This window comes from Grammomys surdaster, unplaced genomic scaffold, assembly GCF_004785775.1.
Source record: "Grammomys surdaster isolate TR1022 unplaced genomic scaffold, NIH_TR_1.0 317984, whole genome shotgun sequence".
NCBI classification, from domain to species: domain Eukaryota; kingdom Metazoa; phylum Chordata; class Mammalia; order Rodentia; family Muridae; genus Grammomys; species Grammomys surdaster.
This window is the reverse complement of record NW_021626836.1, coordinates 1,587-16,758: the sequence shown is the minus strand read 5'-3', so window position 1 is coordinate 16,758 and position 15,172 is coordinate 1,587. Positions and strand designations below refer to the sequence as shown.

Below are 15,172 nucleotides of genomic sequence, written 5' to 3'. Positions count from 1 at the left end.
GATATTGCTTTCCTCTTCAGGTGACAACTAGGCAGCATAGCTCCTAAGGATGTGACAATTGGTGTTTATTAAATGACACTTGCCTTGATCCACACATTCACTCATTCATTCTACAACTCACTGATAAGTTCTTTGTCTCTTATATCCTGGAGAACATTCTAAGTATGGCATCTTAGAGGCATGTAAGATCACCATGCCAATGAAACTTTAACCTGGGCATGACAGACAAATGCAAGCAGATAGAAAGGGGTAGTGAATACAATAAACAGTGTTCTACTTTAGAAAGTAGATGGAGTTGAGGACAGAGCATCTTCCTTTGTCAACAGAGACTCTGAGATATACAGGTGATGTTACCAGAGAGAAGGAGTCTTTCTGAAAGAACAGAGTCAGGGAGCAATTTGGGGCTCCTGTCAATGATGAACACTTAAGGAATGAAGCAGCAGGAGGATTGATAGGGTCAGATTAGGTAGGGCTTTGTGGACTATGGTGAAGACATTGATCTTATGTTTTAGCAAAATGGGTACACTGTGGAGCTTGGGATCCTTAGGGGTTGTGGAGGCTTGAATATGCTTGGCCCAAGGAGTGGCATTATTAGGAGGGAAGGTGTGAACTCACTGGAGGATGTATGCCACTATAAGCATGAGCTTAATGACCCTCCTCCTAGCTGCCTGGAAGATAGCCTTCTCCTGGCTGCCTTTGGATCAAGATGTAGAATTCTTGGCTCCTTCAGCACCGTGTCTTCATGGATATTGCTATGCTTCCTGCCATGATAACCATGGACTGAAGCACATCTCCCTTTAACTCTCCTAACTGTTAGTGCAGAAGACAGATGGATCACAAAGGATGACAGTTGACTATTGGAAACTAAATCAAGTAGTAATTCTGACTGGATCTACTGTGCTTACTTGAGCAAATTAACACATCTCCTGGTACCTGGTATGTAACTATTGATCTAGAAAATGCCTTATTCTCAGTATCTCTCCATCAGGACCACCAGAAGCAATTTGCTTTCAGCTGGCAAGGCCAGCAGTATACATCTACAGTATTTCCTCAAGGGTATATTAACTCCCCTGCCCTGTGTCATAACTTAAATAGAAGGGATCTTGATCGTCTGTCTCTTCCACAAAATATCACAATTTTGCACTATATTGGTGATATTGGACCAAGTGAGAAGAAATAGCAACCAATTGGAACTCCTTGTAAACACACATGCATATCGGAGGACAGGAAATTAATCCAACCAAAATTCAAGGACTGTTTACCTCAGTGAAATTCTTATGAGTCCAATGGTGTGAGGCATGCAGAGATATTCCCTGTAAGGTGAAAAATATGTTAATGTACCTGCCCCTACCTCCACAAAGAAAGAAGCACAACATTTAATGGGTCTATTTGGATTCTGAAGACTTCACATTTCTCACTTGGATGTGTTACTCAGGCCCATATACCAAGAGACTCAGAAAGTCACTGGCTTTATGTGAGGCCTGGAAAGGAGAAGGCTCTTCATCAGGTACAGATCACTGTACTGGTTGCTGTAGCACTTGGACCATATGATACAGCAGACCCTATGGTACTTGAGTTGTCAGTAGCAGAAGAGACCTTTAGGATTTTGGAACAAAGCTCTAACATCAACTGCAGGCAACTATTCTCTGAATAACAGCTCTCAACCTACTATTGAGCCTTAGTGGAAACTGAACAGTTGACAATAGGACATCAATTTACCATGCAATCTAAACTGCCCACCATGAGCTGGGTGTTACAGCTCAAAAAGTCACAAAGTAGGATGGACATGACAGCAATCCTCTATCAAATGGAAGTGGTATTTATGCAATCGGGCCCAAGCAGGTCCTGAAGGCACATCAAGTTACATGAAGCAGGTGCCCAAATGCCTATTGTTTCAACTCCTATTACAATGACATCCGCTGCTAAGCATGCATCTGTAGCCTTATGGGGTGTTTCCCCATAAACGAGGAAGTGAAGACTATGATCTATTTTCCTGGGGGTTCTACAGATTATGCAGGCACCACCCAGAAGTGGACAGCTACAGTATTACAATCCTTTTCTGTTACAACCCTGAAAGATATTGGTGAAGGGAAATCTTCACAGTGGGTAGAACTTCAGGCAATACACATGGTATTACATTTTGCTTGGAAGAAGAGATGGCCAGATGTTCAATTGTGTACTACCTCATGGGCTGTAGCCAATGGATTGACTAGATGGTCAGGGTCTTGGAGAAAGCACAATTGGAAAATTGTCGAGAAAGACATCTGGGGAAGAAGTATGTGAATAAATCTGTCTAAATTGGCAAAAGATGTAAAGATATTTATATACCATGTAAATGCTCATCAAAAGGTGACTTCAGCTAAGGTTGAGTTCAATAATCAAGTAGATAAGGTGACCTGTTCTGTGGACAGTCAGCCTCTTTCCCCAGTCATCTCTTTCATTGCATCATGGGAATGTGAACAAAGCGGCCATCATGGCAGAGATGGAGGTTATGCTTGAGCTCAACAAAATGGACTTCCACTCACCAAGGCTGGAATGGATATAGCTGCTGCTGAATGCAAGATCTGCCAACATCAGAGACCAACACTGAGCCTCAGATATGGCACCATTTCTTGTGGTGACCAGCCAGTGACCTGGTGGCATGTTGACTACAATGGACTACTTCCTCCATGGACAGGACAATATGTTGTTCTTATGGGAGTAGATAGTTATTCTGGTTATTGATTTGCCTTTCTTGCATGCAATGCTCCCACCAAAACCCCTGGAGCATTATATAATGTGTTTCAGTGACTGCTCTGACACAAGTTGTGGTGAAACTGTTTTTACAGATGTTAGAAGATAAGTAGGGAAAACGGATAGGGGCTTGCAGAGGAAGGTGCATACCGTTTTAAGGTAACCTTAACCATAACTTTTAAAGTATGATTACTTATGAGAGTGAATATATGTATTATGTGTATGTGAATATATTTCTAATTGTGTTCACCCACCTGTTCATGGGGGGAGGGGGGCAGAGGTCAGAGGTGAGGAAAGGTCCCTCCCTGAAATTGAAACGAAAGTCCCAGCAGTCCTTCTGTTTTCACTGTACACTTTGATGTTGTGTCATCAGCACATACGAAGTCCCCAGCTTGATACATCAGTGCTAGGTTCCAAACTCTGGTCATCATGACTGTGTTGCACCTGCTCCTAACTGCTGAGCCCCTATTATAACTTTTAAATATAATATCTATGTATGTATCAATGTATCTATCTACCTATCATGTATCTTTATCATTCTATGTGTCATCTATCAACCATCGGTCATCTACAATGATTTCTATATTTCAGTTTACCTACCATCTACATATTTATCCATCCATTCATCTATGTTTTATCTATATCTACATATTTATGTGTCTATCATCTATCACCTATCATCTGTTGGTCTATCTATTATCTATCATCAATGTATTTAGTGATTGATTAACTTGTCTATGTATCTCCTATCATTTATCTGTCTATGTATCAATCATTTATCTAGCATCTACCTATCTATCTATTATCTATCTATCTATCGTCTACTTCTATCTATCTGCATATCTAGGAATTTCTTTATTTCCCTCTCTATCTCATCTATGTATCTATCTATAAATTCATCCATTTATCCATTTATCCATCCATTCATCTGTCTCTAACTATGTATCTCTCTATGTACCTATACACACACACACACACACACACAGTCACCTATCTATGTATCTATGTTCATATCTATATATCTATCTATCATCTATCATCTATGTATACGATCATCATAGATGATACATCTATCATCATCATTGTCTGTATGTCTTTGTGTGTGTGTGTGTGTGTGTGTGTGTGTGTGTGCACGCATGTGCGTCCATGTATAAGTGCATACATGCATACTTGGTTTCTGAGGAAGGCAAAAGAGAACTCAAATACCATGAAGCAGACAATTACAGGCAGTCATTAGCTATATGACATGAGAGGCAGACTCAATTCAGGTACCCTTCACTACCAACAGTGTCCCAGCCACTGAGCCACCTCTCTAGCCCTAACTATAAGTTTTGAGGGAAGACATTGTTGAAGTGGGTCATCACCCAAAAAAGCGCAGCTCAGTGTATCTTCAAAATGAGCACAGGCTTATCATCCAGATGCAGATCAGTTATCATGAAGACTGGTTCCTGTCTTACACCCTTGCAGTCACTACTTCCCACCATTCTGACAAGTGCAGTGACTGTACTTGTGTTTGAACATCACTGAGATACAGCAGATGTGAACAAAACCTGCTTCTGTGCTAACATTTAGTCAGAAAGTTTCATTCAGAACACTGATTGAATATCTGAGGATTGTTAGTTCACAGTCACATAAGATTTGATGATATGACTCCATCTAAACCATAAATGCATCTAAACCAAACATATGTATAGTCTTGTTTTTCATAGAATTATTCCCTAAATAACACTGGGTACTGGTCATTTCCATAGCATCTAGTTTCTCTTAGCAGCATGGAAATCTAGAGTGTCTTAAAGGTCACAAGATGATGAGGGTAGGTTATTTGTAAGCATGCACCATTCTATTTAAGGGCTTTCAGCACTGGAAGGTTTTGATATTCCAGGAACCAATTCCCTGGAAATGCCCAGAGATGGTTGTACTACCAGGTTGTTTCCCAATGGTCTGTACTATAGTCATCAATGACAGTCAGTACCACCCCCATGGGGTCATACATTTCCCTTCCCAAGTAATCAAGTGGGTGGGACAGGGCCATTCTCTCTGACTATTGTAAGGAAGCATTGGTCAGGTAAAGCTGGGTCACAGAAAGGATGATTTCTAGATGAGATGCCAGGAGCTGCTGGCCAGACTGAAGGACATGGGCATGGCTTTATATGTGTATCTGCACCCATATCTATCTATCTATCTCTATCTCCATCTCCATCCTCATCCCATATTTATTCCTATCCTTATCCCTACCCATACCCCTATCTATCTATCCATCTACATAACCATGTAAATATTTTTGGAGATAAAGTCATATGTGACCCAGACTGGCCTTCAACTAGATGTATAGCCAAGTATGATTACTGATTTTCTGGCCTCTATATCTCCAGTGCCAGGATTATAAGCATGTGTTGCTCCCTTACTCTACAGTACTGGTGCACTGATTGGGACATCCTATTAATCAAAAAAGACCCAGTGGTGAAATAACCCATCAACGCTTAGGTCCTCAGATGGGGAAGGGTGCCTAGGGCAGGTGGTGGCTATTTACCAATCTGTTCCTAAGTGGTTTTATAAGAACAATTTTTGTGCTGGATAATCACAACCTTCATACCTTTATGCTTGGCAGCTTCATGACAAACATGGAGATGTGTTCATGGTACATTTGGGACCGAGACCTGTGGTCATGCTGTATGGGACACAGACCATAAGGGAGGCCCTGGTGGACCACGCTGAGGCTTTCTCTGACAGAGGAACATTTGCTGTGCTTCAGCAAATTATGCAGGAATATGGTGAGATATGGGACAAGTGTGGAGTGGAGGAAGTGGGCTAAAAATAGAGCTTGAAAGGTGAGATCCAAGCTTTGGGGAAGACTGAGAATTCTTTGAACTTCCAATGTAATCTACCCACCTACGCTCCTCCAACCTTCTTAGATGTGTTCTTTGCTAATGGGGAAAGCTGTTGAGGGAGATATTTAAAACAGCAGCACCCAATCTGTCTTGTGTTACAGTGCCGCCATGTTCCTGACTAGGCTAGACCTGAGGCCACAAGAGATGGCAGTGTGTTCTCACGGCTGCCGCAGCTCAGGCCTCTGGCTTAGGTGGGCCAGAACACTGGCCCTGGCACCCACAAGATGCCAGTGTGGGAGATGGCTCTGCCAATCTTCCAAGCTGTCTCCACAAGGCTGGGCTGAGCCCAGACCATCCCACCATCCACGCGGTACCCAGTAGAAATGAGACTCTAATGCTTAGATTATCCAAAAGCTTTATAAGTTTGATAATGCTCAATAAACAAGATGCCCACACAATTGGAAGTGTTAAACAAGATATAAATTGATACCCAGGACTGCTCTTGACCTGTGTGGTCATCCATGGCTCATACATCTCTGCTCCTCCCTAGCTCCTCCTCTTCCTTCTCTTCTTCCTCTTCTTACTCCTCATCTTCCTCTTCTTACTCCTCCCACCTTAGCTCCTCCCAACTTGCTGGAAAAATACGACACTACAGAAAACTGGAAGACTTTTCGACGATTCTTTCTGGCCACCATGAGAGACATCGGGATGGGAAAGCAGAGCGTGGAGGAGCGGATAAAGGAGGAGGCCCTATGTTTAGTGGAGGAACTGAAGAAATGCCAGGGTGAGTTCCATAGAATGGGCATGAGTGCCCAGCCAACAACAGAGAGACACACGCTCAAAGTTAGAAACACATACACACACACACACACACACACACACACACAGTGTGGGGAGTATGACATATAGACAGAGGTGGAAAGAGTGAGGAAAAATTCCAGGGCAGAGAAAGAAATATGAGGTCTATTGTGTTCAAAATAGACTCAAAACATGTCCTGATCATGGTGATCACTTCTGTTCAGGGACATCAATTTTTGAATTAGTTTTATTTGTCAAAAAGGCATGATTGGTACACACATGTCATCTTAGAACACAGAAGGCTGTGATTGTGCTGATGAGCATCAGGGAGCACAGAGGCTGATGGGAGTTGTAGTTTGATATAACTCAGAAGGACTACTGGGTCCTTCATGATTCATTATAACAAGGGCATCTCAGTGACATGGACCTTGATTTGCAGTTACATTTCTCTACAACAGGCATTTGACATCTCTTATTGACATTTACCAGAAGAGCTGAGATGATGTCAATGCAGAAGTGGGAAAGGAAGAAAGGTGCAGAGAGTGGGAAGAATGGCTGGAGAAAAGTCATAGAGATCAAGGACCCAAACAAAGACAAGTTAAAAGTCTGAGAATGAAACTGACTAATCACAAGGAAGGCTCTACAGGGAATCAGAGATTATAGACAAGCCAGCTCCAGGGAGAGGAAAACAAGGGCTGAATACTGTTGACAGACAAGAACCCTTCAACCACCAGGGTCAATGACTGAACCTGGCGTACAAAGACAGCAGGCAGCAGTTCCAGATGGTTTCTGAAACACCACAGAACCTAGAAATCTGAGAAAGGATGGAGAAAGACTGGCAGAGGGGAATGGAGTGTGCAGAACTTGTGAATACACACAGGCAATCCCTGAACCTTTCTCTTCTGTTTCCTGCCACCAGGAGTTAACTATCAGCTCAGAGTCAGAATGATAACTAGGGAGAAGGTTCAGAATGGAGACTAATTATACACACTTTACCTCTGAGTCCCAAAATTCTGAGTCCCAGTCATGATTAGTTGAGTTCCATTAGTGAAGTTAGCTTTCCTGCCTGTGTGTATGAATAGCATCAAACCTTCTGTACAGCATTGGGAAAAGTAAAATAAAATGACACAAATGAGTGTAGGGGCTTGCCCATCATATATGCCAATGGGGTATCAGGTGTTTCTCTTCTTTGAGTAGTGAAAAAGGCAGCCTCATAGACGTGTGGCTGATGCCTAATGTTCCCCAGGTCCCTGGACTCATGTCTCCTATCCTGCCTCCTCATCCTCCAGGAGCCCCTCTGGACCCCTCGTTCCATTTCCAGTGCATCACAGCCAACATCATCTGCTCCATTGTCTTTGGAGAGCGATTTGACTACACAGACCGCCAGTTCCTGCACCTGCTAGACCTGTTATATCAGACTTTTTCGCTCATAAGCTCATTCTCCAGCCAGGTGAATGGGTGGGAAAAGAGGAATATCCACAGTAGAGGAAGCAGGAAGCTACTTTAGGGGTGAAGACAAGGTGTCTTAGGTCTGAAAGAACAGCAGGGACATCATGAAGAGGCAAGGAGGCTGAGAACTGGAGGCAGGGCAGGAGGGATGATGAGGAAAGTGGAGAGACCTAAATGTAGAAATACAGAGCCATACACATGCATATGAAATGATGAAATGGGTGATGGGAGTATAGCCAGAGGGTTGGTTTTCATGCATGAGTCCTAGCTCTTTATATCCTGGGTGAGATGGTAAAAAACAAAGGCAATTCCAGCACATGAAGGCAAGGAGATAAGAAAGTCAAGGTGATCCTTGGTGAGTTGCAGAGGTGTCTGGCAGGCATGAGACACTCTGTGTATAAAACAAAACTTCAGAAATTCAAACAAATGAAGACAATTCACCAAAGTAGATTGAGAGAGAGAGAATAGGAAAGGAAAAGTGGGATACAGAGCATGCAAGACAAAAACAAATGTGAGAGAAGGATTCAGAGCTACAGTCAATAGCACGCATGTGTATAGTGTACATATATGAGGAGTGTGTTTGTGTGTGTTTGTGTGTGTGTGCCTTCCTGCACATTCATGCCTCTGTCTTTGTGTGTGTGTGTGTGTGTGTGTGTGTGTGTGTGTGTTGTGTGTTTCATCATAAAATATGAAGACCTAGTATAAGGAATAGTGGCCCCTTGAAGTTGCACAGGTCACAGCCAGACACCAAGTTCTTGGCAGAAAGGAGAATTATTACCTAAAAAAGGCAAGCAGTAGGATAGGCTGCAAAGGCAGAAAGAAGTAGTAATAGTAATAGCAGCAGCAACAGCAGCAGCAACATCAACAAGACAACAAGGAGGTGTTTCTGCAGGAATCAGGTTTTTGGGGGGAGGAAAGGGAGAGTTTGTGCTAGAGTGAGTTGGTAAATTCTGTCTGCACATATTATCCAAATAATGAATTTTGATTGTTGGATCGTGCTGTTCTGTCGCAGGAATGAATCAAGGGCCAAATGAGGGAATGGACCTTGGGAACTGGCTTTAGATATACAATTTAATGGTTTAGCAAGGGGACAAGTGTCAAAGACAAAAGTCGATGACACCATGTTTGCCATTTTGTAATTTTGCCATTCCTGGGCCTGTCAGAGCCATTTATTCTCACCGCTTGGTTTTCTTATTGGTCCACTGGCTATAGGGTACGAGGGTAGGTGTCATTCTCTCTGGGTCATTCCTGATGACAAATAGGACATCACTGTTAGGTAATCAAAGGAAGATGACATGTGGTCAGTGTTGGGAAGTGCAGGCTATTTTATTTGTTGTACAGGCTTTGTGAGACCTTCTAAGGTTAAGGGCATGCAGTCTGTAAGGCTGGACCGTTTGGGGCTGGCAGGTTGCTGGAGCAGTCTGAAGGAGATTTGCAATCTGTTGGGACAGATAGACTCGAGACAGACATAAAGTTAAGGAAATTTTATTTTTAAATTTTACTATTTTTGTTTATTTACCTTTGTTGTGCATTTGAAACATTCAGGTTTATAATCCTGGTAGTTAGGGAAACAGAGTCCAGAGACAAGGGAGATGGGGCAAGATCCCACCTTCAGGAATAGACAAGTGTGTCCTTGTTGGAGAAAATGTGCTGTTGGTTTGAGGTTTTAGAAGATCATGTAAGGCCCAGTGTTCTTCCTTATTCTTCCCTGCCTGCCTGTTTATCAGGAGGTAAGCCTACAGCCCTGTATCTGCCTGTCCTCCTTGTGTGCTTCCTACCATGATGTTAATGAAATAACCTGAAACCATAGGCAAACTCACAATTAAATCCTTCTTTTGTAAGAGTTATTTTGGTCATGCTGTCTCCTATAGTATTAGAGCAGTGACTTAGATAGGGCACGGTCTTGGGAACCTGAAAACTTCAGGTGACCTCCTAGACCTTTCTTTCTAACAGGTGTTTGAGCTCTTCTCTGGCTTCCTGAAGTACTTTCCTGGTGCCCACAGACAAATCTCCAAAAACCTGAAGGAAATCCTTGTCTACATTGGCCATAGTGTGGAGCAGCACAGGGCCACCTTGGACCCCAGCGCTCCACGAGACTTCATCGATTCCTACCTTCTGCGCATAGAGAAGGTTAGTCCTGCATGGAGAAGAGAGGGGTGGGTGAGAGTGAAGGATGGGGATGTGGTCAGAGAGAAAGATGGGAGGGGACACCGGATGGTGAGGAGAGGCAGAATGTCTAGAAAAGGAAGAACAGATTAAGGAAGGGGAAATGACATGGGGAGGAGAAAAGGGGTATACCTGGGGAAGAAACACAAGGCAAAAGGCAAAGCACAGAAAGATCACAGAGGAAGAAAGGATCTGGGAGACAGAACATGATAAACCACCAAAGAGCAAAGTAGAGAGAGGACAGAAGCCAAGGTACATTGTCTAGGGCCTAGTAATGTCCAGAGGTCTATTTAGTATGAGATTCAAAACCAGAAGCACAGTGCCCAGAGATGACTGCTTCTCATTGCAAAGATCCAGCCACCCCTGATCTATCATTCTCTCTCCCATCTGGAACCAGGAGAAGTTGAACCACTACACGCAGTTCCAACACCAGAACCTCATGATAACTGCGCTGTCTCTCTTCCTTGCCGGCACTGAATCCACAAGCATCACTCTCTGCTATGGCTTCTTGCTCATGCTCAAGTACCCTCATGTTGCAGGTGCGCCATGGGGGAATTTTCTAGTATACTTTGTCTGCAGGGGTTTGTGTGGTTGAATGAGACATGGGCCACATACATCTGGAGTTCTGAAGTATTTGTTCTACTTCTAAACCAAGGCAGTTCTGTCTTGGTGTGTGAATGAACACTCAGGGACCCACATGAATATCAAGCTGTTCATATGTGTGGAGATCCCAGGTCCAGGCAGTTCTTGTATTTTGGTTGATGATTCAGGCTCTGAGAACTCCCAAGGGTCTAGGTTAGTTAACTCTGTTGGTCTTCCTGTGGAGACCCTGTCCTCTTCCGATCCCTTAAGCCTCTCAACTCTTCCACAAGACTCTGAACTCCATCTAATGTTTGACTGTGGGTTTCTGTGTCTCTTTGTTTTGGCTGCTGGGTGGAGCCTCTCAGAGAAGAGTTATGCTAGGTTCCTGCCTGCGAGCATTATAGAGTATCATTAAGAGCATCAGAGATTGGTTCTTGCTGTGGGATGGGTCTCAATTTGGAGTAGTCATTGGTTAGCCATTCCCTCAGTCTCTGCTCTGTCCTTGATCCTGTCCTTCATGTAGGCAAAACACATTTTGCATTGAAGGTTTCGTGGATGGGTTACTATCTCTATCCCTACACTGGAAGTCCTGACTGTCTAGAAGAACCACTTCAGAATCCATTATCTCCCACTGTTAGGACTAGAGTCCCCCCCCACCCTTAGACTCTCTGGGACCTCTCCCCATCCCAGATCTCTAGCACTTCCTAGAGAAGATCTCCACTCTCTCTCCCCTGCTCTCCCTACCTAGGCTCTTTCCTCTCCCCACTCTCCTCCCCATCCCTTCTTCCATCCAGTTCCCTCCTTCCATCAGTCTATGATATCTATTTTGTTTCGTCTTCTGAGAAAGGTTCAAGCATCCTCCATTGTGTCCTCCTTGCTATTTGGCTTCTTGGTATCTGCTGACTACAGCATGATAATTCTGTACATTTTTGCTAATGTCCACTTCTAAGTGAGTACAAACCATGCATGTGCTTTGGGGTCTGGGTTACCTCACTCAGGATGATATTTTTTGGTTCCATTGATTTGCCTGTGAAACTCATGATGTCATTGTTTTTAATTGATGAGTAGTATTCCACTGTGTAAATGAACCACATTTTCTTTATCCATTCTTCAGTTGAGGGATATCTGAGTTGTTTCCAGTTTGTGACTATTACAAACAAAGCTGCTATGAACATAGTTGTGAACATGCTATGAACATTTCCTTGTGGAATGGTGGAGTATCTTTTGAGTATATGCCTCGGAAAAGTATAGCTGGGTCTTGAGGTATAACTGTCCCTAATCATCTGAGAAACCACCAAATTTATTTCCAGAGTGGTTGTACAAGTTTGCACTCCCACCAGTAGTGGAGAAGTGTTCCCCTTGCTCTACAACCTTATCAGCATATACTGTCCCTTGAGTTTTTTTTTTATTTTACCCTTTCTAATGGTTGTAGAGGGGAATCTCAGAGTTGTTACGATTTGCATTTCCCTGATTACTAAGGATGCTGAACATTTCCATAGGAGCTTCTTGTCCATTTGAGATTCCTTCATTGAGAATTCTCTGTTTAGCTCTGTACTTGAGTTTTGAATTGGATTATTTGGTTTGTTTGGGTCTAAGTTCTTGAGTTTTTTATGTATTTTGCATATTAGTCCTCTGTCAGAAGTAGGGTTGGTGAAGATCTTTTCCATTCTGTAGGCTGTTGTTTTGTTCTATTAATCATGTCCTTTGACTTAAAAAAGCTTTTCAGTTTCATGAGTCTTCATTCATGGGAATTGAAGAGATGACTCTGAGGTTAAGAGCATTGGTTGTTCTTCCAGAGATCCTGAGTTCAATTCCCACCAACCATACAGTGGCTCATAAACATCCATCTATAATGTGATCTGGTGCCCTCTTCTGGTGTACAGACTTACACGCAGGCACAAAACTGTATGCATAGTAAAGAATACATATTTCATTAATTTTTTTGGCAATTCATTCACAGGCATACATGGAGGCAGAACATTGTGTACATATTAAATAACATATATTTCATTCATTTATCTGGATTAATCAACTCATGAGTTTTATTCTTTGATCAAAGATAGCTGTGTAGGGAATTTGTCATTGATCCTTTTGTCCATTCAAATACTAATATTTTTTATACTGTAATCTTTCCAACTGTCCTTTGAATATACCCTTCATGTGTCCACCTATTCCTCCGGGTATCCATTTAATAACTCACTCATTTACCTGTGATTTATTTCTCATTCAAAACACCTATATGTTAATGCCTAAATTTACTCAATTATTCCTTCATTAAGTCTAACATTCATCTGACTAGTGCTTAGTTCTGTTCATTATTTTTTGTGTATGAACAATTTATTGATTCTTATTTGATAAACATAAGTAAAAGCGGAAAATATACATCTAGTTTTAGTTTTCTCATTTCCTTCACTCATCAAACTTTCCTTTTATTAACCAGCTCGTCCATTTCTGGGTGTACCTCCATGTTCACATGTTAAAAACTTAAAAACAATTTGAAGTGATTCTGAGCATGCCTGCCATAGCTCATGTGTAGGGATTGGATGAGAACTTTGTGTATTCTGTTCTCTCCTTCCAACTAAAAGATGGATCTGGGGGGTCAAAGTCAGGCTGTCAAACTTACAACTCAAGTTCATTTATTGGTTGAACTATTTCATCAGCCAACTTATTCATACTTTGTATGCAGTTATGAATTATAGACACTTGCTCCCCTTTCATTCCTGAGAGCACAGGATCATATTATTAGCATACATTTAAATTTTTTTTAATTTAATGTGCATTGGTGTTTTGGATGCATATATGTCTGTGTGAGGTTAGAGGATCCTCTGGACCTGGAGTTACAGAGAGTGTGAGGTGAAATGTGGGTACTGGGAATTGAACCTGGGTCCTCTCGAAGAGCAGCCAGTGCTCTAAAGATTGAGTCATCTCTCCAGCCCCCTGGATTTTAACTATGAATTCCCTGCAAAGGAGTGTGTGTGTGTGTGTGTGTGTGTGTGTGTGTGTGTGTGTGTGTAGACCTGTGCTGTGCATGCAGGAATACAATCGATAACATTCATTACATTCTTGCCATTTTCCCTGCAGCCCTCACTCCAGACTGACAGTTAAAATGGCCCATTGCTGGAGGTTTTCCTTTTCTTTTACAAGCAATACTGGAGCTTGTTGAGAAGAGACTCTAACATGCTCTAAGCATGGTTGGAGAGAAAGGCCCTTGAAAGAAACACAGGCATGTGCACCCAAGAGGTCACTGTGTCTTTCTCAGCAGAGTCTTCCTGCTCTGAACTGTTTCTGGGTTATTGGATCCCAGAAAACAGGGTCACTGTGCATTGCCTCCGAGAAGGGGGCACTGTCTATTGTTTCTCTTTTCTGTGCAGAGAAAGTCCAAAAGGAGATAGATCAGGTGATTGGTTCATATCGGATCCCAACCCTTGATGACCGCTCCAAAATGCCATACACTGATGCAGTCATCCACGAGATTCAGAGATTTGCTGATCTTTCCCCAATGGGCTTGCCATGCAGAGTCACCAAAGACACCATGTTCCGAGGGTACCTGCTCCCCAAGGTGAGACCGGCTGTGATTCCTCATCACTTCTCCATGAGCATGCTCTATGCTCCTAATCACCAACCTCATCCTGTCTGTGTTTTCCCTGACTTCTGTTTTACTTATGAACTGACTGTTTTCATATGGGAGTCAGGGTATATTAATATCTTTATCTCATAAATCCTCTTAGAACACCGAGGTGTATCCCATCCTGAGTTCAGCTCTCCATGACCCACAGTACTTTGAACAACCACACACCTTCAATCCCGAGCACTTCCTGGATGCCAATGGGGCACTGAAGAAAAGTGAAGCTTTCATGCCCTTCTCCACAGGTGAGACAGACCTGTGATTCTTTTCCCAGACACTAGAGGGCAGGCCCACCCTTCAGGACACAAATAGCAATAGGACCTGGGTTATTGAGTCTGTCTCAGCTACCTTACGGTTCAACCTGGCTAGAGCCTCATGAGGAGAGTCTTGAGGTAAAGGAGCATCCTGATCGGGATGACTTTGGGGAAGTATTTAAAAGCCTCTAACTAAAGTTGAGCAAATTCATTTTCTTGGTTTTTTTTTTTTAAATTTTATAGTTAGGGGAAAACCTTTTTAAATAAGTGAAAACATTTGTCTTTAATCATGTTTAAATGCTCAACTAAAGAGTATCTTTACAGAGAATAAAATGAGTTCAGTGCAAATTGAAGTTTCAACAACTCTCCAGAAATAAATAACAGATTGATAGTATTCCTTTATCAGAAAGCTCATGATGTCTTTAAAGCCAATTCTGTGGTTCCTATGCAAAATCCTAAAAATAGTAGAAGCTAGCCTCTTCACTTTAGGAGCTGTAATGACCAAACTAACCCATCAATTCTTTTTAGTTGCATCAAAATCAATTGTCCTGCATAGACTTATGTTCATGTTTCCCTATTGTTCCAAATACATTATTTCCTCACACAATATATCCCAGTTGCAGCTTCCCCTTCCATTATCCCTCCTAGTTATTCCCCACCCCCTCTTCATCCATCTGGATCCAGTCCATTTCTGTCTCTCATTAGAATAGAACAGGCTTCTAAGAGATAACAACAAG

The 15,172-nt window shown here is 42.5% G+C and overlaps 1 protein-coding gene across 1 annotated transcript; it reads left to right on the top strand.

Moving 5' to 3' along the window:
* Positions 1 to 5,341: 5,341 nt before the first annotated feature.
* Positions 5,342 to 14,458, top strand: LOC114616358 (cytochrome P450 2B3-like; the record flags this gene model as incomplete). The annotated part of the gene is made up of 7 exons (XM_028761839.1): positions 5,342 to 5,504; positions 6,181 to 6,345; positions 7,649 to 7,809; positions 9,762 to 9,938; positions 10,372 to 10,513; positions 13,928 to 14,115; positions 14,285 to 14,458. Coding segments are annotated over 7 exons (1,155 nt in total), but the record flags the coding sequence as incomplete, so codon positions are not given.
* Between the last annotated feature and the right edge of the window lie 714 nt (positions 14,459 to 15,172).